The sequence below is a fragment of the Talpa europaea genome, assembly GCF_964194135.1.
Source record: "Talpa europaea genome assembly, chromosome: 10".
NCBI lineage: Eukaryota > Metazoa > Chordata > Mammalia > Eulipotyphla > Talpidae > Talpa > Talpa europaea.
Window position 1 is genome coordinate 20,471,037 of NC_140077.1, and position 24,650 is coordinate 20,495,686.

General features: G+C 52.5%; 1 protein-coding gene across 9 annotated transcripts in view; it reads right to left on the reverse strand.

The window, feature by feature from the left end:
- PAX2 (paired box 2) overlaps nucleotides 1-24,650 on the reverse strand; it is a gene marked incomplete at both ends in the record, with an annotated part of 76,368 nt that overhangs the window by 12,999 nt on the left and 38,719 nt on the right. For all 9 annotated transcript variants that reach the window (XM_084245004.1, XM_084245003.1, XM_084245002.1 and 6 more), the window contains 2 exons: nucleotides 4,129-4,255; nucleotides 6,383-6,558. In XM_084245004.1, the coding sequence (XP_084101130.1) occupies nucleotides 4,129-4,255; nucleotides 6,383-6,558 (303 nt within the window). The remainder of the gene's footprint in view (nucleotides 1-4,128; nucleotides 4,256-6,382; nucleotides 6,559-24,650) is intronic.

A 24,650-nucleotide genomic window follows, 5' to 3' on the forward strand; every position in this document is an offset into this window, starting at 1 on the left:
CTGGATAAGTCTTAAAGAGGATATTCCTGCTTCTGTTGGATCCACAGTCATGTCTCCTGTCTGACACTCCAACTTCCCTAATTCGGGTCCCCCTTGTGTGACACCAGCAGTCACTTGCATGTTGCACCGACTTGAATCTCCCTGCATTTTGGCACCAGAGAATTGGTTTGGCCCTGTATTAATAATTCTCATTGTTTTATTTTTTCCAGCTGTGCTTAGGTGGGTCTGCCTGCCTTGTTTCCGGACACCATCCTGTTCCTCCACAGCCCTCTGGTACTAAATCAGGGTGGTGGGAACTGCATGTGCACAGACTTCCCCAGTGCTGGGCAGTACTGCCCACTAGAGACCAGTGAGACCCACCTGCTGCAGCAGCTGTGGGGCGGTGGTGCCCCCCTCAGCTTCCCGAGTGAGCATGGAGAGCCTGGCACCAGCCCTGGCGTCCTCCAGCACCATGCAGCTCCATCTGGACTCTAGGATGGCGAGCCTGCTCTCACTTCCAGGGTGGACGTTCACTAGGCCAAAGGGCTCTCTAAATGCTCAGAAGCCTCTCCAAATGACCTTGGGAATGCTGAAACTAGCACTCATCTCTCCTCCCAGGATCAACCTCACTGCCAAGGTCCCCTCGTGCTCCTCTGTGGTCACAGACCTGGGCAGGCACAGAAGGCAGGGTGGAGGGGAGCAGTTCACGGCAAAGAGAAGCTCTTTCCTGTCTGTGACGGGAGACTTGAGGGAATGAAGGCACCAGCCCACAGTTGGGGGAGGGTCCTCACCGAAGAGGCCTGGCCCAGAGGTCCCCGGACTCTTGATGGAGGCTGCCTGGGGGTGTTTTGGAAGCGTAAGGAGGCACTAGAAGGTACCAGCCACAGCCAGACAACCTGAGAAGCCTGGGGCCAGAGAACCCCCCAACCCACTCTCATCTAGCTGGTCCCTTTTTCCTTATCACTTAGGAGCGACTCGGCTCCGTTCCAGACCAGCAGCCTAGAGCAGTGGGCTGGAGAGAAGAGATGCCGCTGAGCTAGAGCAGCCCAGCGGCGGAAGGGAAAGTGGGTGATAAATTTAAATAACCAGCTTGACTTGGCAGCTTGCTGAGTTGTGATGCAGTGAAATTAAAATCTCGGCAGAACTTGCAAACACTACCCAGAAAAATCAGTCTCTCTCCTTGGTTCCATGATGGAAGGTGGGGAGGGGAGGCTGCTCGACCGAGCCCCTGCCTGGGCGGCCACCCTTGCTTGCAATGTGATTAGCTGTGTCCTGGCCCACTGGGTCCCTCTCCCCCTCCACACAATAGTCCAAGCTCCACTCTTCTCTCAGTCCTGACCTTGTGGAACAGCTGCATCAAGTGGCTGCTGAAGTTTGAAATCAGCCTCCAGTGCCAGGAGGTGGAAGGAATATCAATAAGGTTGACTCTTCAGGTTGGGCCAGGGCGTTCCTGGGCTGGTTTCCCCAGGACTCCTTCCTGAAGGCTTGCAGCCTCAGCTGCTATCCCCGGGGAAGAGGTGCTGGGTGCCTGAGCTGCAGGGGGTGAAGAGGCTCTCAGAACACCCTGGCACACCCAAGTCATCCTCTGGGCACAGGACCACTGCGCTGTTCTCTCACCTCTGACATCCACCTCGCCAGGCTGCCCTACGTGTGCCATCTCTCTTTTTCTTCCTTCACCAAAGACCTTCATATTTCCCCTCCCACACACAAAATAAGCTTTGTAAGAACCTTCGAAGGAAATTTCTACAAATACGCCAAAAGCCTCTCCTCAATCCCAGCCATGCTAGAAGTCCAGTTCTCAGAGATGCCAACATCTTTCTAGAAGAACTCACCCAAAGTCCACCTCTCTTGGGTCTGCTCTCCTTGCACCATGATTCCCTGCTACCCACGAAGGCCCGAATGGCGCGCGGACCCACTGCCAAGATGGCCCGTGAAGCCTCTGGACACTGCCCCGTTTCTCACCTTGACAGTACCTCCAGCAAATTCTGTTTGTCCCCATAATAAACACATCATGAATCATTCATCTTTAATAGATTATGCAAATTAGGAGGACATAAAATCAACAAAGATCAATAACTGCAGCCGTTTAATTGCCAGCAAAAACATTTTAAGAATGAGCATAATCTGCAGCCCTTTCTCGGGTAATGGCACCATTAATCCAAACATTGGATCTTGGCCTAAGTGTAGAAAAATCGTTCCCTGCCCCCACCCTGATCCCCTCCCCTCCCCCACCTCTCCACACACTTCTCTCTTTTTGGTAATTTCCAGTTTCTGAGCGAGTTTCCCCGTCATTACCACTGGTGAACAGCTCCGAATGTTAATGGTTCTGCTTTTGTTACTCCTCGCTTGATTGAAATGTCGCATACAGATTGAGATGTTAGTGCTAACTTGCCACCTGGGAATGTCAAGCTGGGTCTGAAATGAACTTTTCTCACACTTGGATCCAGATGGATCAGCCGGAGATGTTCCCGGGCTGAGCTGGGACTGTTCCAGGGCCATGGGGGGGGGGGGGGGGGAGGCAGGCGGGGGATGCTCAAGGTGGAGTCACTTTTCTGCACCAACCCGAGTTCTCCTGCAGCAGGAACCCTATCCTGAAGATCCATCTCTCCACCCCAGAAAGCCCCTCCCTGCCTTCTGGACAGTGGACCCAGGCGCAGGGAAGCACAGCTAGGTTTAGAGCAGTCTCCTGGGTGCCCTTTTGCCAGCTGCCCGGGTAAGCCACTTTGGGAAGCGACCACTGTAACTTTCAGCAGACCAGGAGAAAGCAGGCTGGCGTGGGCCATCTCTTCCACCTTGGGACAGAAGAACCGACAGGTCCGAGAGCTTCCAAGTTGAGTGGAGGAGGGCTCCTGCCGATGGCCAGTTGAGAATTGTCTGTATCCTGACTGGTTAACCCAGCTGAGGTGGTCACTCCCCAAAGCCCCATCCAGTTCTCTACGCTTCCGGAACTGAGCCGCTGATTGCCTAGCCGAAGAGCTCTAGTCTATACCAAGACACCCCCTTAAGGAGAGCCTGGGAAGCTAACTGACAACAGGGCGTGCCCAAGCCCCCAGGTGGAGGCTGGGTGGCCACTTTCAGACCATCTCAGACCTGAGCCGTGCTCAGATCAGCTCCAAGTCAGAACCAGCTCCCTGTGCCACAGCGCGGCCATGCCTGCTCCCCGCCTTTGCCACGAAATGCGACTCTCGCTGCTTACAACCCTGCTGCCAGGTCCCCAGGCCGCCTCCGCTCGCCTTGCTCGGCAGGTAACGCCTCAGTGTCTCCCAATCCCCACTGAGACCCTTCTCAATCATTCTGTCTCCCAAGGAACAAACGGCACATTGGCTTTAGTGTCTCCAGAATAATTAGGTGAATTTTAATAACACCTCAATGTGTGTCTCTCCCACTTGGGCACTTCCCTGGCCCCGAAACCCTGCTGCAGTGCCAGGTGCCTTCCACAGCCTGCAGCTCCGCAGCCTGGAGCCCGGCCCTTCACTGTGTCACACCTCAGCCGTCTTCCACTTGCGCTGCCTCTGCTGTTCCCAACCCATGGGAACACCCAGGTGGGGTGCTCCGCCCCTGCGTGTGACTGCAGGACAGGCCTGACCCCACCTGGCTTTGAAAGGAAGCCTTGGTCCCAGGGATTTCCTCAGGAAGCAGAAGAAGGACTGGAATAATTGGGTTGATCTACAGCCACACAGCTGGATACCATGTTCTGAAACCCACAACCAGAGGGAGAGGAAAGCAAGTCCTCTAAAAGCCTTGGGGACACAGGAGTGTGGCGGCTGGACACTGCACACTCCCTTCCATCCTCACCAGCCTGCTCTAATTGCCCTTCTCATTCCTCTGCACACGTCACAGCAAGAGGCTTGTAATTCTAGCACCTTAGTGAAGGCAAGAAAAATGGTAGAAGAGAAAGAGGCCAGAGGCTGGGCAGAAAGAACCAGCCACAGTCCTCCTGGCTCTGCTCTTTCCAGGCTGAAGCCCACAGAAACCCTGACCACGAATTTTTCTCCCCCGTCTGCACACCTGTTCAGGAAGCACCCTGGGTTCGGAGGCTCATTCTCTGCAGATATCATGGCAGGGGGCCCACTTGTCACCTGGGCCCCAGATGAGGCTGTAGCACCTCCAATGAAAGCAGCGCCCCCACCCTCCTGGAAGCCCCCTTACCAGTCACCACGGGGTAGGTCTGCGTGCCTGACACGTTGCTGCCCAGTTCGGGGTTAGTGGATGCAGATAGACTCGACTTGACTTCATCAAGCCCAGGGGTCAGGGCTGGGAGGGAGTACTCATTCCCCTGGGAGGAGAGAGAAAGCGACAGCTCTCTATTGATGAGCACATGTGGGGAGAGGGCTCAGTGTGCAGATGGGGAGGAGGAACAGGAGGAACAGGGGAGCCCTCCCAGATGGGGTGGAAGGAGGTGGCCAGGCAGAGGGCGGGGGTAGGGGGAGGGGTGGGCACAGCGGGTGATGGAGGGTTCTGTGTGGGTGGGGTAGACCTGACTCTGTGAAGCTGGGGGTCTGGCCTATACATTATGGAAGGTATCCCCGCACCCTCTAAATGTCTGCGGCATCTCCTGTGCAAGAAGCCCCAAGAGCAGGGCACAGCAGTGAGGATCTCCCTGGCCAGAGGCAAGGGCTATTTTAAGGTCCCCTGGGGTGAGGAGCCCTGGGGAGGAGGGATGAGCCATGACTTGCCGGCAGGGGCCCTGGCTGGGGGAAGGGCCTGGTGGGGCCTTCAACCTGGCACTGCTGGGTCTGCTGATCGGGTGCTGGCGCCCCTTTTTTTTTAAAACAAACAAAGACGGCCCCACGGGCCCCTCGCTCTCTGCCTGTGCACTGGGGTATGAAATTGGGGAGGGGGAGAGTCCACATGGCTAACAGAAGGGTGGGAGGGGGCCAGTCATTGACTCTGAAAGGGTGTCCTGCCCGAAACACTCGGGTAATTGCCTTTTTATTGCAACCACGCCAAGCCAGACCCCAGAGCCGGGCAGGCCAGGAGCCTGCACAAAGCAGGAAAAGTTGCTCTGATTAATATTACGTTAAATTAAAACTGATTTTCTGCTCTTTCGGGTCCGTTTTTTTCCCTTCCGCTTCCTGGCCCCCCCAGAGGGCCCCCTCCCCTCCCTGGCTGGACGGGATTGCCTCGTCATTTCCAATTCCTTCTCGTATTGATCTTCCTGTAGAAATCAGTTTTGTAATTAGCTGCAAATTAGGCCTTCTACTGGGGGTGAAGCTGCCCCCTGATTTATCACCAGAGTAATTCGCTGTGATCGGAGAGAAATTAAAATGAACTCAATTAGGCTTCGGATTTGCTTTATGGGCCCTGCTCCGAGTTTCAGGGGGAAAAATGACTGTGCTGGTGTTTAATAGTCTAATGAAAGTAAATAAAGGTTATTCATTGTAATACAGCCGGGGACTCAGGGAGGGTGCACTGAGCCGCCCGCCTCGGCCGGCTCCTCCTTTGTTGGTTTATGGCTCAGGGCACCTTAAAAAGACTTTTGATTTTTGTTTTATGAAGACAAACAGCTTATGGGATAAAAGGACGGGCGGGGAGAAAGGCGAGTGGCTGGGAGCTGGTGGAATCCTAGAGCGGAGCTGTGTGTGTGAGCCTGTGGGGCTGTACTGGTGTGCGTGTGCATGCGTGCAAGCACAGCTGGCCATGCTGTGGGCCTGCACGAGGCTGTGGCTGTGGGAGGAGGGGGTGTGTGAGAGGTACACTGGGGCTGGACTGATGGTGGGTGGAGGTGGTGCTGGGCTGGTGGTCTGGGAAAATGAACACCTACTGGCCAGTGGTTACCGTGCAACAGGGTGTGTGTGTGTGTGTATGTGTGTGTAGGGGGTCGGGGGGATGGTCTGTAAACATGTACACACAGGTAGCTGTAAGGCATCAGGAGATGTGTTTCTGCACATCTCCTGAGTGGTGGTGCAGCTGTGTTTGGGTGGTTCCGCACCTATAGGACACCTAACGGTCTAAAGGTAGGTCGGCAACCTGCCTGGGATCACACTGGACGGCTGAGGCAGCTATCCTGACACCAGGCAGGAAGAGCACACAGGCTTGCACAGATTTTCTGTAGGAGCCTGGGAACATGCAGGCCAGGGCGCTGCTGAGTGCTCTGGGTCAGGAGCAGGCTGAGAGGACCTGCTAGGCCACACAGCCACATCCTTCATTGTACAGATGGGGAAACAGAAACTCCAATAAGGGATAAGATTTACCTACTGCCATACTTTCTAATGACCATGTACCACAATGCTTTTTCTTCTCTATCGCAATGTCCTTGTGTGTGCTGTTCACACAGCATGTACACGGCGCGGCAGAGTGAAGCACGCATGTTGAGCACATGGCTGATCCATGACACATTTCCCAGAGGCCTCCCTCTGCCCAGTTCCTTCCCCCTTCCATCAGCAGAAAGTTCCTTCCTCACCTGTTCCGATTTGATGTGCTCTGATGCTTGGAAGACGTCAGGGTAGGAAGGACGCTCAAAGACCCGGTCCAAAGCTTCCAGCTGCTGCTGGGTGAAGGTGTCAGCTCGCAAGTGCTTCCGCAAACTGTCCACACCACTCTGAGAGTCTCCATTGGGGACTGAACCCTCGGACACATCTGGAGGACACACGGACACTGGGGCATCAGCACAGGCTGGCAGAGGCACGAGTGTGCACTGGGCAGAGGGGGTGGGCCCCTGCTTGGCCCCTAGAACTTTGCCCCCCTGCTGGAACCCCCGCCCCCCAGTCTCTTGGCTAGAGAGGCTGACCCAGGCACTGGCCATGACTCAGAGATCTGGCTGAGGAAGCTGGAGCCTCCAAAGGACTTGGGAAGAGAAACAGAGTTTGCCATAGCATGGGGGGTGGGAGTTGAAACAGGGTGAGGCAGAGGTGAAGCCAGAGGGGCTTTGGGGCCACCTCCCCAGGCCTATCTTCCCTGGGCCCCTCTGTCCCTGCCTGGGTCAGTCTGGGGGAGGGGGAGCAGGGCGTCTTGGACCAGCATCTGGAGCCTGTGGAGAATTGAACTCAGCTCTGAGATGAATTTCAGTTCCACTGACTCCAGAGGTGGAAAATCATCAAATCTCCGAGGCCGAGTATTACACGGAGACTGGGTGAAGTAATTAACTTCACCACCAAGGGAGGAGGGACTCTGAAAGCTGAGCTGAGACATTCAGCCTGCGATGGGCCGGGACTGAGACTCAAAGCAGGCCGGCAGGCAGCGCAGCAGCAGCAAAACACCGACTCAGGCAGCGACTGAGGACAGGATCCCCTGTGCCTGGCCATCCTTCTCTGTCCCTGATCTGGACACAGGCCAGGGCCCATCGGAGGCCAGCTACTTGGCCCCCTAGTTCTTGGGTCTCCACAGGGAGCTGAGACTCACTCTGTGAGGGAAAAGCCACAGTGGTGCCAGACTAGCGCTCGCTCCCAGGAGCTGCGGGCCAATCCTGCCCACCTCCTGCTCCACCCAGGCTTCTCACTACTCTGCCATCCCTGCGTTCCTGTCCCTGCCTCCTGCACCAGGTCCTTGCCGGTTTTCAGAGCAGACAGTGGGCAAAGCGCCTTCTCTGCCACCTCTCCCCTCGCCTACAGTGAGGTCCCCCCCGGCCACAGAGATGTTATTCTTCGGTTTCCCTCGGCCCAAGACCAGCTGGGGAGCACTGGGCCTGGGGCCGGCTTGTGCTATAGGCCCCAGGGTGTTCCTCTGGGACTGTTATATATATCAGTTTATAGGTGATTATATGATATGATATAATCAATACTGCATTATATACAGTAACACCATACAGTATCATTCAGGAGACCATAGAAAATATTACATATTGATTAACCTCAACCTGCCGCCATCCTTTCTTGCTGGCCTCCGAGATGGAGCATGGGGGTCTGCCTTCCAAAGGGGTTGCCTGTCTTCCCTCCACTCTATTCCAAAGGAGATGGGAAAGCAAAGAAAGTGGTCTCTGTGTGTGTGTGTACGAGAGCGAGAACGAGAGAGAGATAGGAGAGAAAGCCCAGGATCTAGTCTGAGGTAGACAGAGACACAGAGCAGCCCTGATGCTATTTCTACGTTCCCTGTGTTCTTACTGACATGAAACTTCGTTGTTGTTTTTTTTCTGTATAAGCCTCTGGAATGACCTCCTGCCTTAGAGAGTATATGCATCTCTGCATGGATTAGGGTGTGGCACATTAATTTTTCCCTTTCGCGTGAGTATTCTCTGTGTATATATATGTGTGCATGTTCAGATCCAGATAAAAAAGTGTGTAAATGACAGAGCAAGCGCCTTTCTGGAAAGGTGAGTGACCACGTGCAGCTACATGGGGAGCATGGACCACATCCCCCATGTTTTTTCTGGGCCTGCTTCTCTCTCCAGGATGTGGCATCACCCTAATTCTACCCTTTGTGGCTATTTGCATATCCCATCGTGTGTAATTCTCTCTTGCCGGGGTTCCCCTACCTTTTGTGGAAGCCCTGCCATCAGGGCCATCAGAGGCTGCAAGTGTCTTTGTGTGCAGCCCCTGCAGTGTCACCAGTGGGTCCTGGGAGTGGAGTGTACATTTATCTGTGAGCCTGTGCTCACACGTGGGTGTGTACACCTGTGTGGTGAGACTCCTGACTGCTCCTGTGGATTTGTGTGGATTTGTGCATATGCCTGTGTGTGGCTTGACTTGGCGTGTGTGTGTGCGTATGCTTGTGTGTGTGTGTAGGGGCTGAACTGAAGCTTTGTCCTCAGGTCACTGGCTGGAGGAGTCTCTTTTCCTTCATTTATTCAGGGGCCCTTCAGATCTTGACAAATCTGTCACTCTAAATTTGCGAGAGATTATGGTGCTCTCTCCCCAGCCCGCAGAGAGGTGATATATGATATCTGCTGCCCCTATTGATTGCCTGATCTGGTGGCAGAGGCCGGCGAAATGAACTTGAAATGAACATCATGCCTCAACTCATTGTGCGTATAATACACTACTTAATCCCACATTTTTCAGCCGCTATGGAATTCAATTGATCAATCATGTTCCACTGATAGTACTGTTTTAGGGGTTATTGCTGCTCCCTCCACTCACTGACCTTTTTATTTATTTATTTTTTTGTATACGCAGGCCCTGGTGATAAGACAGGTTACCGAGGCAGCACTGGAGAGAAAGGGGCGGGCAGGGCAGGGAAGGGGAAGGGAGCCTGCTACTGGGAGAGGTGGCAGCGGGAGGCGGGGAAAGCAGGGGAGAAGGAAGGGGGTAGGGGGAGAGAGATAAGGCTCTTGAGGAGCAGAAAAGCAATGTGGAGAGTACTTGAGAATCCCCAAGAAAGGCTGGAGGAGGCTGGAGGAATCTCCCCAAAAGAGAAGGAAGGTGATGAAGAGGGAGGAAAGCAGCAGGGATGATGAATGGCAAAGGGGCACAAAGAAGTTATGGGGGACCACAAAGGCAGGAGAGTGCAGGGGTATTACTGGGGGCACAGGAGGCAGCCTCCCAAATCAGCCAAGGGGCCTACAGGCTCCCGCAGACTCTTCAGCAGGGTGGCACCTTCCTGCAGCTGGAGAAGGGAGGGGGAAATGAAGGCAAGGAGTGAGGTCCAGGAGCGAGGAACGGAGGTGGGAGAGCCCCTCCTGGAGTGGAAGGCCCAAGGAGGAGGGACCCAGGAAAGGCAGAGGCCCAGAGGCACAGGACAGGCAGAAAGAGGGAGAGAAGAAAGCGGAGCAGCCTCCCGCGTCAGGTGGCTCAGAAGCACTGACTGGGCAGAGGGCACTGGCACTGGAGGAGCAACTGTGGCCCTGCTTCCCCGGAAACAAAAGCGGCCCTGCTGTCCCGCTGAGGAGGCAGCCAAGGGCCTGGATGGGAATGGGGTGGGGGGTGAAGGTGAAGACAGAGAGGTAAAGCAGAAAAGAGAACGAGGAAGAAGAAAACAGGAGGAAAGGGACAATGAAGTGGTTTCAGTGCCCACCACCTGGAGAGTCCTCCCTAGGAGGGTGGAGCTCAGGGGGACTCCTGAGGATAGTCTCAGGGTGACAGCAAGGCCTATGAGAGCACTGTGGGCCCAGATAAGGGAGGGTCCTGTGGCAGAGCTGAGTTCAACTGGAGGAGGCAGAAGTAGGTTTTGACCTAGGTGAGCAGGGAAGCAAAGTGTGTGTCATAGCTGCTTCCACCCTTGTGCCAAGGACCAGGCTGTGGCCCTGGTATGCAGAGACGGGGCTGCTGCATTGCTGCAGCTCCAGGGCCAGGCAGGGGGCTAAGCAAGGAGGCAGCACTCAGTGGATGAACGAGGCTCTCCTGGGTGCACTCAAAGCCAGACCTTGGGCAGGTCTCAGAACTGTCGGCCACCTGTCGGGTTTGGCACCCCAGGATACCTCAGGATGTGTGTCAGGCAAGTCCCATGCATCCCTAGTGGTCAGAGGATGTGCGGAGACCCACAGCAGGCACCTGGGCAGGCCTGTGTCCTTCTTCACTCACCCCTAACTGCTTAGAGGCTTTTAAATGTTTCCAAAAGCACCAACTCTCACTCACAGGGGGACCTTCCCACTCTCAACAATATCACCCTCTCCACCTTCAGCGCCTCTATCCACAGGGCAGAGGCCACCATGTCCCCAGCTAACCTTGGTGGCCCCTCCTCAGACCAAGGCCCTGGGCACACAAAGCAGGATTGGGATAAAATGAGTCTACCCAGCTGCGGTGGGCACGGGTTCCAAGGAAGGCCTATCGTAAAGGATAGGAGGTTGGGCTCACCTTCACCTTGGTGGGGTAACCAGCAACCCTTGATCAGGGCTTCAAGAAGAGGGTGGTCATAGGGTCTGGGCTTACTGGACCAACTGTGATTTCCAATACTCTTTCCCAGTCTCAGGCCACATTTGACTGAGGTTGGAAAATGTGGCTGCTGTGGGTTTAGTAAGACCCCAGAGAGCCAGGAAGGGCTGTGTGCTCCCGGGCGGCCATACACGGAGGAGTCAGCGCTGCTCTCCAGCGCCCCCTGCCCAGCTGTCACTCACAGCAGCCTTCGGGCCTGGGAATGGATCACAGGCCTACAGCGCTGTGTGGCACACAGCTCTTCCAACCCTTTCAACAACCCAGGGGGGGAAGAGAGGGAAACCTACTTTTAGAGGGGTTAAATAGCTCACCCCAAGCCGTGTGGCTGCGAAATGACACTCAGGATTTGAATTCAAGCCTGTCTGCCTGCAGAGCCTGCTGCTACCTCATTTCACCCTGCTGCCTGGGTGCCAGACACAGGGGCCCAGATGAGGCCACTGGACCCCACCCAGGACTCAGAGTTCTGCCCAGCACCCTCACTTCTCTGCCTGTACCCTCCCTGCACTGAAGCTACCGCCGGTGGTCTGTGTGCTGGTTGAGCACAGATTGTGTCCAGAATGATTAGGGGAGCTCTGGCCCAAACTCCTCATTTTACAGTAAGAAAAGCTGGGGGGTGAGCAGGAAGGTGGAGGAGGGGCAGGTGACCCGTCCAAGGTCAAAGGTAGGTAGGAATCTGGGACTGGAGCCACTGGGGTGCTTTGTCCAGTGCAGTGTGAGCACTTGTATGGAGAGTGAGCTACCCAGAGTCCTTTTTATAACCGGACAGAATATAAATAAATTAAACAAACTGCTGAGTTAAAAGTTTGATGTATATTATTCTTCCAAGGGGAACAAAGGCTCATATTGTCTTCTCCTCTGACTGCTTCATATTTGCTTAGCAGTTAAAAAAAAAAGCTTGCCTAGACCTTTGCTTATTTGGGCTTCTCAACCACTTTCCAAGGGAGGTAAGGATTATAATCCCCTTTTTGCTGGTGAGGAAACCGAGGCTCTGAATAAATGGGGTACAGATTAGAGAAGGTAAGTGCAGAGCCAGAGGGAGCTGCACAGGGAAGGTACTCTGCGGACACTTGCACTGAACCAATGAACAGCAGCCACCCCCTGCCCAGCCGACATCCTGGGCTTTAGTGGTGGCGCCCCATCTCCAAGCAAAGACAGAGAACTGCCAAGCCAAAAGAGCGTCTTGACAGGAAGGAGAGTCACTGACAGGGAAATAGTGGAAAGTTCCCAATCATAAGCAAATTATCTTCCTCTCAGCTAAGTTTTTCCATGTTGCCGAGGCTTTGTCTAACAGTCATGCACTTCTTCTAGAATCATTAATAGAAAATGTCTTTTGTACCTAAACGTGAAGACCTGACCTCTTTCATTCTAGCTTTGTCACCCCCCACCCATTTCTGGGCTGCCTCGGAGCACAGTCTGACCTCCTAGCCACCTCCTGGACATCAGGCCAGAACCCTCTCCCAGGCCAATCATGAATAGGTTTGTCCAGCGGGGTCTCAGCAGCTCGGGGGTGGGTGGGTGGTGGGGGAAGTCACTGAACATTGTATCTTAGGGACAAGGAACACAGCAGAAGGGGCCAGCATCCTTGTGTGTTGCTATTCTACCTGCATTCCCAAGTGGTCACTGCAGGGGACGAGAGAAAGTCTACAGAAGTTAGGCAGGTGGCAGGGTGGGGGTGGGGGCAATAGACAGAATAAAATGATGCCATTTCTCTGACTAGAAAGCACCAAGTTTCATCAAGATGGGATGATGGGGGCTGCCCACCAAATCCCGACAAGTAGGAAGGAGGCATTTGAGAGGAACTCTTTTACAGTAAAGAACTATACTAACCTCAGTTTTCTAAACCTACATACAATTATTTACCTGGGGACACTAATAATATTAGGTCTTTCATATATGCTCATTAAATCCACCCAACTCTACGAGGTACTGATTATTCTTCTCACCTTTTTAGTGAGGCAACTATTAGCTCAACAACACCCAGCTGGTGAGTTGAACTCAGTGATATCTGATTCCCAAGGCCTCTCTGTTCTATCAAACTTGCCTTCTTTGCCAAAGGTTATCATTGTCATCATTTACTGAGCACTAACTACATGCCAGGCAGCTTGAAGTGCTTTCCACACATTATGTCTCATCCTCACAGGACACTTGCAAAGGAGATGCCCTTAGTTCAGTTTCACAAATGAGGAAACAGGCGGAGGAAGAGTTCACATGCATGCAAGATCACAGCTGACCAGGCGCAACCTTAGGGAACCTTGCCTTCCTTCACCCCCAGAGAATGCCCTGAAAAGGTGGTGCTGGAGTGAAAGAGAAAAGCTAGGAGAAAGTGGGTGATGGGCCTCAGGGGCCCAGGGGAGCTGGGGAGTCCATGGTCAGCGGTGGTACGGGGGGGGCGGGGGTGGGGGGGGTGGGGTGTGTGCAAACCTTCACTCCATACCACTTCAACAGGCAGCCTCTGCCCCCTCTCTTTGTGCCTTAGCTCCTGGAACACCACCTTCCCCTTCTGAGGGGTTCACCCCTAAGCCACCCTCAGTCTCCCCAGCTGCCAGTTGTTGCAGTTTCCAACTCAATTGTTCTCCTCGGTACTGAGGCAAATGGAGTCATTAATTACCTTCTATCGGCTGGGCTGAGTTCAGAATGCGATCAATATCCCAGCTTGTCATTCAGGGCAGCCCGCCTTGCGGCCAGCCCCACCCCCACAGCGGTGCGGGGGGGGGGGGGGGGGTACCAGGGAGGTCTGGGCTGCCCCCCTGGCCCTCCCATCTAGTGAGGTGTGGATGCTGAGGAATGGGGCTGCTTTCCAGACTGGGAGAAGAGAAAGGGTTGATGGGATGGGTGGGGGGAGGCCCAAGGCAGGGGAGGTGGAAAGGTGTGTGAGGGAATGAGGAGAGGAGGGAGGGAGTCAGGAAACGCGAGGGGAGGAAAGGAGGAAGAGCCAGCGGAGAAGCTGTGGTGTAACAGGAAAAGGAGGAAAGCAGAGGGAAGGCTGCTGTGGTGTGCTGAGGGGGCTGCCCCGCCCAGGCTGGACAGAGGGTTGGTGGGACATTGGCCATGGAGATGGGGCTGCAGACCCCCCTGTATCCCATCCTTAACCTGGACAAGCTCCAGGGGAGGCGTGAAGAAGCCCTTGGAAATCTGGTCCAAAGCTTTGGCTCTGAGCAAGAGGGGGTTTGACCCAGGCTTCCAGCCCTGGCAAAGCACCTGCTCTGGGTGGCTAAGCCCAGCTGGAAAACATGCATGTGTTTGTGGTAGGGTGACAGGTCTGGGGATGGGGTGGGGCAGTCCCCCCTCCTCTGTCTTGCTGGGCCCATTTATACCCAAGCACCTCTAGGGACACAAATTGCTGGACCGGAAGTACCATCTCCTAGGCTGAAATTCTAGTTTTGATATATGTCATACTTGCTATATGACCTTGGCCAAGTCCCTTGTGCTTTTCTGGCTTGAGCTCCCTCAGATGTATACCAAAGGGGTGCTAGCTCCTTCCTCAGTGGCATTAATTTCTTCCTTCCCTGCATTCCAGTAGCCATCTATCAAAACTTCTATTATAGAAATAATAATAATAACAACTAAAATCGATCCAGTTCCTATTATGGCACCAGACACTATGCTTATATACCGATTTAATCCTTACAATAACAGCAGCTAACATTAAGTGCTTACTACATATTAGGTGAACATTTAAGGATTATACATATATTAACTCATTTAATTTTCACCAGAACTTAAGCAGGAAGCTTCTATTATAACTCCCATTTGGTAGATAAGGAAATAGAAGTACAGAGAGGTTCAGCAACTTCCCTGATGCTACACAGTTAACCAGTGATGGAGGAGGCAAAAACCAGGCAGGTACATGCCTCTGGCAGTTGAGCTCACAACCTGGGGAAACCCCAGAGTTATAGAGGTTACTTAACTTCCCCCAGATGACTCGCTCCAGGCGGGCAGCAGCATAGCCAAATTTAGAATACACACACATACCCCCCATTATATATATATATATATGTATGCATATATATATACACACACAGACACACACATAGAGACACACACATATATCATATATATATATATATATGAAGGGAAAGAAAAGTTATTTATTAACGTGTGTTTTCTCCATCACACTGTAACTATTTTGAAGGCAGGGACCCATCTTTGTCCTCTACCTTAGAACCTTATCTATAGGAAGTGATACAAATGTTGGTTGATTCATCTAATAGAATTCTGAAAGTACAAGCTAGTAAACTCTTAACTTGCTTTGCTCAACATTTTACCTTTTAGAAGGAAAAAGAGGTAACATAGGAAATTACTACTCTGGAGTCACAGAGTAACCACATTTACAACTGGAAAATATCATGGAGATCATCTAATTCTATTTTCTCTCAGAGATTAAAAAACAGAGACTCAGAAAGGTTAGGGGATTTTCTCGTGTCACACAGTTAGCCAAGTTCGGATGGAAACAGGTTCTCGCGCATTGTCCTTTCCATTATTGTAGATAACCTATTTTGACCAAGAAAGAAAAACTGATAAAGGAAAATATTGGGGCTCTGGAGACTAACAACCATATCTAGTTTGACAGTAGCAAAGAAAAGGGGCCCAGGACAGATTCCTACTTGAGGAAAGCAAACTACTATACATTGAGAAGAATGTGATTCCCATGGCAAGAGATTCTAGAAGGGGATATAATTCCATAAGGACAAGACGCTCTTAAAATGAAATTCTGCCTCTACAAGCTCAAACAATCAACCTGACAAAGTAAATCGAGTGGGAGTGGGGGAGGGGCAGGAAACGAAGGACATTTAAGGAAAATCATTGCTGTTGCACATGGATAAGCGTTAAAATATGATGAGCCTAGATTTTAAAAGGACATGTACACTGAACAGTGGAAGATTATGCAGCCATTAAAAAATCATGTTTTCAAGGAATATTTAATGATATGTGAAAATGGTCCTATAGAATGTTAAGTGAAAATAGCTAGACACAAGCTGTATATACAGTATCATTCCAATTTTGATAAAAATTATATATACACAGAAAAAAACAGACTGTAAAGAATACACCAAATTCTAATAGTGGTTCTCTCTAGGTGATGAGATTATAGGTGATTTTAAAAAGTGTACTGTATCTTCTGAATAGTTTACAATGACCATGTTTTTACACTTATAATCAGACCAAGTTTTCCCCTCTTGTAAAGGACACACAACAGATGGAAGGAAGACACCATAACCAAGGGTGGGGATGAGCAGACCATGAGCCTGTCAGAAAGACAAAAGCTTAGAACAAGCTGAGACAACAGAAAAGGGCCTGGTAGCTACATTGGGAGAAAGAACAAAAAGGAAGGCAGCTTTAGACTCAGTGCCAGGGAAGAGGCGGAGATTCTGAGAGGAGAGAAGGCAGGACTGGTTCACCCCCAGCTCGCCTGTCTTCCCCACCAAAGAAAAGAAACTTCAAAAGGGGACAGGCAGGAGTCACCCAAGTAGGCAGGAAGGAAGGGCAGTGTGACAGGGTGGCCCGGCAGGTAACTTTTTTTTTTTTTAATAGAGGCATGTTTAATTAATTAATTTATTTGTTTGTTTACTTATACATGTACTGGGTACAGTCAGAAGCGTGGGAGGGTGAGAGAATTCACCAGAGCCAGAGCAGGCAGAAGGACCGAAGTACACTGCTGAGGGGAGCAGCGGGTGGCAGGAGAGGTCTGCGCGCCATGTGGGACCCTCCTCTGGTGGCCGGGGAGCAGCTGGGGATCGAACTGGTGCCGCAGAGGCCACAGGCAGCTTCGCAACCCAGCGCTCAACCGCTGCGCCACCGGGGAGGCCCAACGGCAGGTAACTTTTAACCCCACTTCAACTGAATCAGCTTTCATGGATCAGGACCCTGGAGGGAAAGTGGTCTGGCTCCTAAAATTTTTAGTCATGCTCCTTGAGAAGTTACGATAAAACGGTGAGAGAATGACAAGGCCGTCCTACCTTATAACACAGGGGAAAGGTGAGCAAATGCAATGACTCTAATCAATTTAATATTATGAGCTGAGATCTCTTAAAAGAAATAATTATGCAGCTAATTTGTGGGCACTAGATAAGAAAATCATGGTATCTTGGAGCCTGTGTGCACTTGGCAGGAATAAGTTGTGGCATATTAACTAGATACAGTCCTTAGGTCAAATGCTATCCCCACCGACTCCCTCAGTTGCTCTGGTTGGAAGCCACTGCCTTTCATTTTACGTTCATCACAGCACTTCACACCTCGATCAGAGCATCTATCACATTCTGCTTGTATAATGATGTGTATGTCCATCCCCCCACTAGAATAGAAACTTCTTGAGGCCAAGGACTGGGTCCCATTTGCCTTGTAAATCAGTCTTTTCAGGTTTATACATAGCAGGTATTCAATCTGCTCACCAACTTAAATTGGATTTTTAAAAATTGATTGATTAAGGAAATGCTGTGGATGTAGTGAATGTTAACATTTCACAAAGAATTTTGCTCCTAAGTTTATGGACAAAATGAGGAAATGTGAAATGGTTGGTGGCTGCTGGGCTCAACAGCATCTAAAGCGTTCATTTATTGCAGCCAGGAGGGGGGTCTCCACTGGAGCCATGTGGCTCTCCTTTATTTTAAAGAAAATAACTCTTAAAAAAAAAAAAACGACTAGGATGATGATATGGAAGACATCCTTACGATCTTAATCGGATAGAATTAAGAGCCCAAACCAATATGATGAAATTCAACAGGGATAAATGGAATGCCCTGTGTTTAGGTTAAAAAAAATCAATTACACAAGTGCAGAATGGGGTAGACCTGGCTTGATAGCAATTGATGTGAAAAAGATCTCGAGGTTTTAGTTGACCACGAACTCAATATGAGCTTTCGTCTGACATGGCTGCTAAAAAATCGAATGTAATCTTAGGCTACATTATGGATGTAGAATCTCCAGGTGGAGAGTGGCCATGGTTCTATGTACTCGGCATTGGCCAGACAGTCTCTAGGGTTCAGCGTTCATTTAAGAGGGACTTTAACTGGCAAGAATGAATTCAGAAGTAGGTAACCAGGGTGGTGAGGGACGTCCCTCAAACGCAGGGCCCACATCCTGTGAGAAGCTGAACTCTACCTAGGGCTCAAGCTAGTGTTTTTCTAGGCACCCAGGAAAGGGGGTAGAATGAATGGGAGGGAGAGAGAGATGAGAAGGTGTCAGATGGAGATCTTCATCAGCACTCTACTTAGCGAGTGTTGTTATCTCTCTCTCAAAGGTGAGAAAACAGATTCAGAGACATGACCTAACTAACCAAAGCCCCCAGAGCAAGTAAGGAGCAGAGATGTTCACATTCAGACATGGGGACACCAAGTCCCCGCTCTCCCCTCAACACCATTGACTCTGCATAAAGACAGTGCAAACCATGACAACCGCCCAGTTATGTTCCATGTCCAGGCAGGGGCTGTGCCCTGTCAGGCAGAACTGCTGGAAGGGAGATATTATACAAGAGTGGCAGATAAGACTGGATGACCTTTAAGAACCTCTCGGCCTTGTCACCACTCAGCCCAGCCACCGGCTTCCCTCCACACTGGGGTGGGGGAGGGGTGTGGGGGGAGGGAGGGGTACCTCAGAGACAGCCCCTCTGAATCTTAGCCACTCCCAGGCTCAAGTCCCATCTCCTGCTTGCTTTTCTAGTCACTTCCCTGGATCTCTACTGAATGTTCAGCCACACGGGTCTCCAGGTAATGAACAGCGGGTTGTCTGATGTGTGAAATCCTTGCCTCCCTCACGAGATTGTAGGTTCCTTGAGATCCATGCCCTGGTTACTGGTCCTCTCACACAGCCCAACACAGTGGGCACTTGGGCCCATGCTGATACTGTTAGGGGGAAAGGATGATCTGAGCAAACTCCATACAGGCTTTGTGGACTCCACAAAGGGGAGGAACTACAAATCCCATGATCACCAAAGGATAGGCTGTGAGGACCTGAGGGCGGAGTTAAGCAACTAGGCTCTCGGTTTGAGTATTTAACTGGCCATGTGGCCGGAGGTCGGCCTCTTGGCCACACGGTGTGCTCTCCCCAGCTCGGCGGGTCATGGGGATTCCACGTCAGCGGAACGGGTAGGATGCATTTATGAACTTATCTGCCTCTTTTTCTCCCTGAGTTATTCATTTCCCCATCCCTTGCAAATAAGCCTTTTATCAACCTTTTTTGTATGTCTGCAGTTTAGCATTAATAAGTCCCCTTTAAGCATGCGGGTGAGGACCCACAGTCAGGCACCCCGTTTTATATTGAGGTTTGCCCTGTAACGATACAAAGACCTCCAGAAAGCTAAGTGTAAGTCTTCTCAATATTCCACTTATTTACAAGCAAAATCATAGATTCCAGCTCTGTGAAATGGTTTATAGGAAATCTGCCCAGGCACAGAGAGAACGAGAGAGCGATCAGCCAGGGCCTTCATATTTCCTAGCCAACCAGTGGAGAATAGGGGCATATGGAGCCCCAGGGAGTTGCACCAGTACTGCTACCTTCCCCCTTCTGAATCTGTTACCTCATGCTCCTCACAAAATCCCTCAGGTTACCTGTGGAAAAGAAGGGCACGGGCACCTACTGCCAACACAGCCCCCGAGTGCATGTGACCCAGATGTAGCACGAGGTGGGCAGGCACCTGTGATGGGTGGGGCAGCAATGGGAGGGAGGGGAGCCAACAGGTAGTGGGAGGAGACAGCTGCACAGAGCAAGGGGAGGGATGCGCACTGGATGGGCTGGGGTGCATTTCCCTCAGTGATAAACTTTCCTGCCTGAGAGCAGACGCTGTGCTTCCCGGCTGAGGTGGAGGCTCCAAGCTCACTGGCTGGGGGACCTGTGTCTCGGCAACAGAGGCCCCTCGGCCCAGGTGGGCTGTCAGGGCAGGCTCCAGCCTTCTGCCTGGTGCTGGGCTCCAGCTGGGGCCAGAACCAGTTAGAAACCCTCTGGAGCCAGGAGGGAAGGGGGCTTTGTTAGCTCAAAGGACACAAGCAAGGCGAAAAATTACATACCAGGCCGCCCTAAGTATGCTTGTTTAGAGAAACTGCTTGCATTTATGAAGTCTTTGGTGCGGAAAGCAGGGTTGCAAATGACTGCATCAGAGCGACAGTAAAGGCCATTAATTTCCTGTTATGTTTTCCTGTGTTGGGGGCTTTATTAATTTAATTTTACACTGTCGAACAACAGCGAGAGCTGACACTGCCACACCGCCAAGGCTGGGGTTTTCTTTTTGTGTGTAGCAAGGCTTTGCCTGACATGCAAATCAACGCTATTACCGGAACCAATAAAGATGTGTGAAGGGGAAGAGGGGAGGGATAGGAGCAGAGGGAGGGCAGGAGGGAGGAGAAAAGAGAGGAGGGGAGAGAAAGGGTGAAAGCCATCCTTGGGCAGGTTCTGCCTTCCTCCTGCCTAGTCTCCAGGGCCCTGCACCTCCGCGCAGCAGTTCCTGTCCACCCTTCACAGCCCTTTTACTTGCTTCCTTCTTCAACTCTGCCTTCTCTTGGCTCTACCCCTCCCTGTCCCAGCTCTGGAAAAAACATGGAAGTTCCCAGGGAGAGAGATGGGAGAAACTCCCCACTGCCTGAGAGGGGCACAGGGAAAAAAAAGACGCGGCCTACTCTGCATCTTCAGGGGCCTGTGGTCCATAGCGCCATGTTCTCTGCACTGTCCTTTTCTCCATGTCAAGGATCCTGGTTCACATACATATTATCAGTGCACGCACACATGAACCCAGGTGTTAGTGCAGGAAGAAGAGGCTAGAAGGCAGATACACCAGCTTGCACAGAAGCCTCTCTGAGAAGAACCTCCCTGGTGGTGCAAGGGGTTAAGACGCAACCTATGAAGCTATCAGCAGCCACTGAGCTATCCACATGGCGCAGCAGACCTCTCCAGACTCTCCTGCTGCTCCCCTCAGCAGTGTAATTCAGTCGATCTGCCTGTTCTGTTCCCCACTCTGTCTCTGGTGAATCCTCCCCCCCCCACCGCACCTCTGGCCAGTACCCCAGTTCTTATATGTAGAAACCAATAAATCTTTAAAAAAAAAAAAAAAAGGAAGCCTCTCTGAGCGCACCCATATCTTATCCTAGCCTTGTTAACTACTTATCTCCTTCCAATTCCCCGGGGAAAATACTCTCTCTAGTTCTTTCTCTGTAAGAGATTGCAGCAGCTATCTTCAGTAGCTGCAAGGTACCCACTCGGCCTAGGCCAGGACAAAGAGAAATGGATCCTAGCATCAAACAACAAAAAAAGGCCGGTTCCTGGGAGACCACATTCTGATCCATTTTAGAACCTGGACCTCATACCCACTCTCCCGAGACCACCCAGGCCGCCCCTCGCCCAGAGCGCCTTCCACAAGCTGGTTGTGCCCGGGGTGCCCGTGCCCTCCTCCCAGTTCACCACGTCACCAATTCACATACTGCCCCGTGTCTGGGTCGGCTGCACTGACAAGGAGACGGACATGAGAGAGGGCAGGGAAAGGGGAAGGGAAGCTCCTGGAATCACTGCTACCCAATGCACAGTCTGCGCCCCTCCATCCCAGGCCTCGTAGTCTTCCGGGGCCTAGGGGGACCTGCGTGAGCCAGAGAGAGAGAGATCACGCATCCATCTCTCCCTCTGTCACCGGCTGGCTGGCTCTCCTCTCGCCTGCCCGCACTTTCTGCTTCAGGAGCTGCTTGGCACTCTGAGAGGCTGCTGGATGGAGTCCAGCTCTCCCTGGGAGGAAAGCATCAACTCCATCAACTGCGTTTACTTTAATGCAGGTTCCTGGGGCTGCTGTCCTCGGGCTGTTCTTCCCTCCCCTTGGCCGCGCTGTCTCCATCGCATTTTATCCCTACCTCTGTGTGCACCCCCATGCAAACCCCCCCACCCACACACACTCACACCCCGGTACTCCTGAACAAGATGGAGGAGCAGGGAAAGGTGCGAAAGCCCTGTTTAAGGGGACATCCCCTGGGATGCCCACGTACTCGCAGCTAGTGGAGATGAGCACAAAGGGTGTTTTGAGGCAGCCAGGGGGGCGCCCCAGGGAGGGAGGGAGGCTGACATATGTGGGGATGGAGAAGTTAGGAGCCACCTGGAGGCTGGGCCCTGGGGCTCCAAGGAAGGGGGGAGAGGAGGCAAGGCCTCCACGCAGGTTGAGAGGTTTGTGAGGCCTCCCTTGTCTGGTGCTGTCAAGGTCAGCAGGTTCAGGTTCACTGAAGGGTCAGGATGGTTTGAATTACTGGCGCTGCTGCCACTCGGCTCTGAGGCTCGTGATCTGTCTCCAGCCCCTGAGCCAGGCCCAGCCCTCCCCCAACCCTCCTTGTCTTTCCATCCCACGAGGTGGGATGGGGAGGGTCCCAGAGAGCCCCCCAGTTACCATGGCCCTGAGGGAGGCCGGTAGGGAAGGGGTCCTTCTTTTTTAGCCAGCAGTGGTATCGGAGGCTACCAGGGCTCGCTCATGCGGTGGACAGCCATCCTGGGTGCCCCCAGCCCACGCTCTCTCCAAAGCCTTTTTTCTGAGGGGTCCCCGAGGCCCCTGCCCTTCTTAGCCGGCCTGCAGAGGAGGAGGTGAGCCTGGGAGTAGGAGGGCTTGGGGTGAAGCCTCAGCGCCTGGCTCCTCCCTCCTGGGGCCTGGCCTGACTTGAGGGAGAAGGGCAGAGCTGAGGCAGTGGATTTTGGGGTGTTTCGACTGGTGCCCTTGCCGGGTGGGGAAGGAGAATGACTCTTACTTGCAGGGTGGAAGGTAGTCGCCACCCTGGAAGTTGGGAAGACTAGTTCTGGGAAGACACGTTCTGACAAGATGGGGGGTGCATACAAGTGCCCAGAGTATACAGACATGGAGTGGGGGGCCTAGGGTCTTTGCTGAGAGTTTTACTACTGGACCACACCACCCCATTTCCAGTGGCCAAGGGCCACACACAGCCCCTTTCTCGGCAAATCCATGCCTTCTGCCTGGGGGGTGGTGTCAGCCTATTTTGATTTTTTGGTACTTTATGAGGAAAAAAGTACTCTTTTGTGTAAATCTCAACACACCTCCTCAACACACTTCCTCAGACAACCAAATATAACTATCCAGCATGAACTGCTTGGGAAACTAAGGAGGTTAATGATTTGGCTGCAGTTTCTGTACAAGCGCAGGGATTTATAGACAAATTCACACCCTATGTAGCTACACCAGGCATGGCTAACCCTGTACTTCCCCAGAGAAGCCCAGATGTGCTCAGGGTCCAAGGTAAAGGTAGCCAAAATCAGCCACAAAGCCTACCCTACCTCTGTGTAATGACACGGTCAGTGTTCAGCTGGCCCAGGGCCAACATTACCCAGAATTTGGCAAAAATATTTGATCCAACTAAAATAAGAGCAAACCTCCCCCTCAGGTCTGAGCAGCCTCATGTCCCAGGCTACCTGGAAGAGACCATCATAACAGTGAAAGTGTGTTGATAGTGGGGTGGTTTTCATTTCTTTAGTGTCTTAGTGCATGCTGACCTTTGAATCTTAGTTTTTCCTTGGACTTGCCTCATGGAGGGCAGAATCTATGACTGTGCTGGGCAACATAGTTCTGTGAAATCACACCATTCCAGCAATAACCCGCAGGCCCGCCTGACCTCCATCCACCAATACAGCCCCTTCTTACAGGGCCTGGAGGAGAGTGAGAGCAGAGGGAGGCCCTGCCGCTCCTCCTATGATACAAGCTCACTCCAGCGCTGAGGGCATAAGCGACCCAGGGCCACACTCTCCGATGGGTTTTCTGTAAGCAGGACCTGGAATGGCTTACACACACTCCCTGTGTGTGTGTGTGTAAGGACGAGGTGGTACACAGACACAGCTGTGCCCAAGAGCGGGGTTTAGGTTAAGGAATCAGTGCAACCTCGTTTACCGTTTATCTGATATCTTGCAACCTCACCATGTCTTCCGGGCCCTCATCTGCACTCCTCCCAGCTCCCTCAGGCTGAATCCTGCTCCACTAAAATGGTGTGTGCTCAGCAAAACTTCCCTATGCTCTTCCCAGGCAGGGAACACTCAGAGCCCTCGCTAGTTCTGCCAGCCCCCTGCGTCTGCGCCAAAAGCCCACAGAGAACAGGCCCTGGGTCCTGCCTCGGCCTCTGAATGTCCGCCATGCGAGCCTGCCGGGGGGTGCTCACCTGCAGACTCCCCATCAGCCTCCTCCAGGACAGCACGCTACACCCCCAAAGTCTCAGGGCCTGGGCAGCTGGGCTGAGGCGGCCTCTCCTCTTCCCTGGGGTCCTCCGCGTCTGCCTTTCCTGACACCAGCACTCTTTCCGCTGCCCCTCCAGAAAGAGCGTGGGGAAGAGAGCCGGTGGCCAGGGCAGGCCTGGTTTACATTAATGAGATACACCGAGTGTGATCCAGCCACCGCGGCAGCCTACAAAAGGAGGCGATCGGGCGGCCAGGAGCAGAGCAGCTCAGGTAATTGGTTTATCTATCTGGAAGCAGGGGGAGCAATCTCAGCACAGACAGACTAGCAGTAAAGTCTCTTCCTTAAGGCTATTTCCTTTGTCTTTTCAATTGCTTGCACATCCATGTGAGAGAGGGAGAGAGTGTTAAAGAGAGAGGGAGAGGGAGAAATGTTAATTTGTGAATTAATGGCTTTTCTCAGCGGAATTGTAAATTCAAATGTCACCTCACACGGTGACACCACGGCTGGTCTGCTGAAGAAGCAATGATAAGATCCCCCACCTCCCTCAGTGCCCCTCCCTCCCCAAAGATCGCTGTGGAGTGGAACATGCTACTTTTAATTTGCAATAACAACACAACAGAGGTATGCAGTAATGACTGCCTTTCTCCACCCTCCTCCTGGCTTCCTTCCCCCCAGTCCAGTTGGCTCCCCATTTCCTCCCTCCCCACCCCTTTGCTCTTCTGAAACAACACCTCACCTCACCCTGGCTGCCCCCCACCCACCCATCCAGGGCCTGATCACATGGGGGGGGTGCCTTTGGA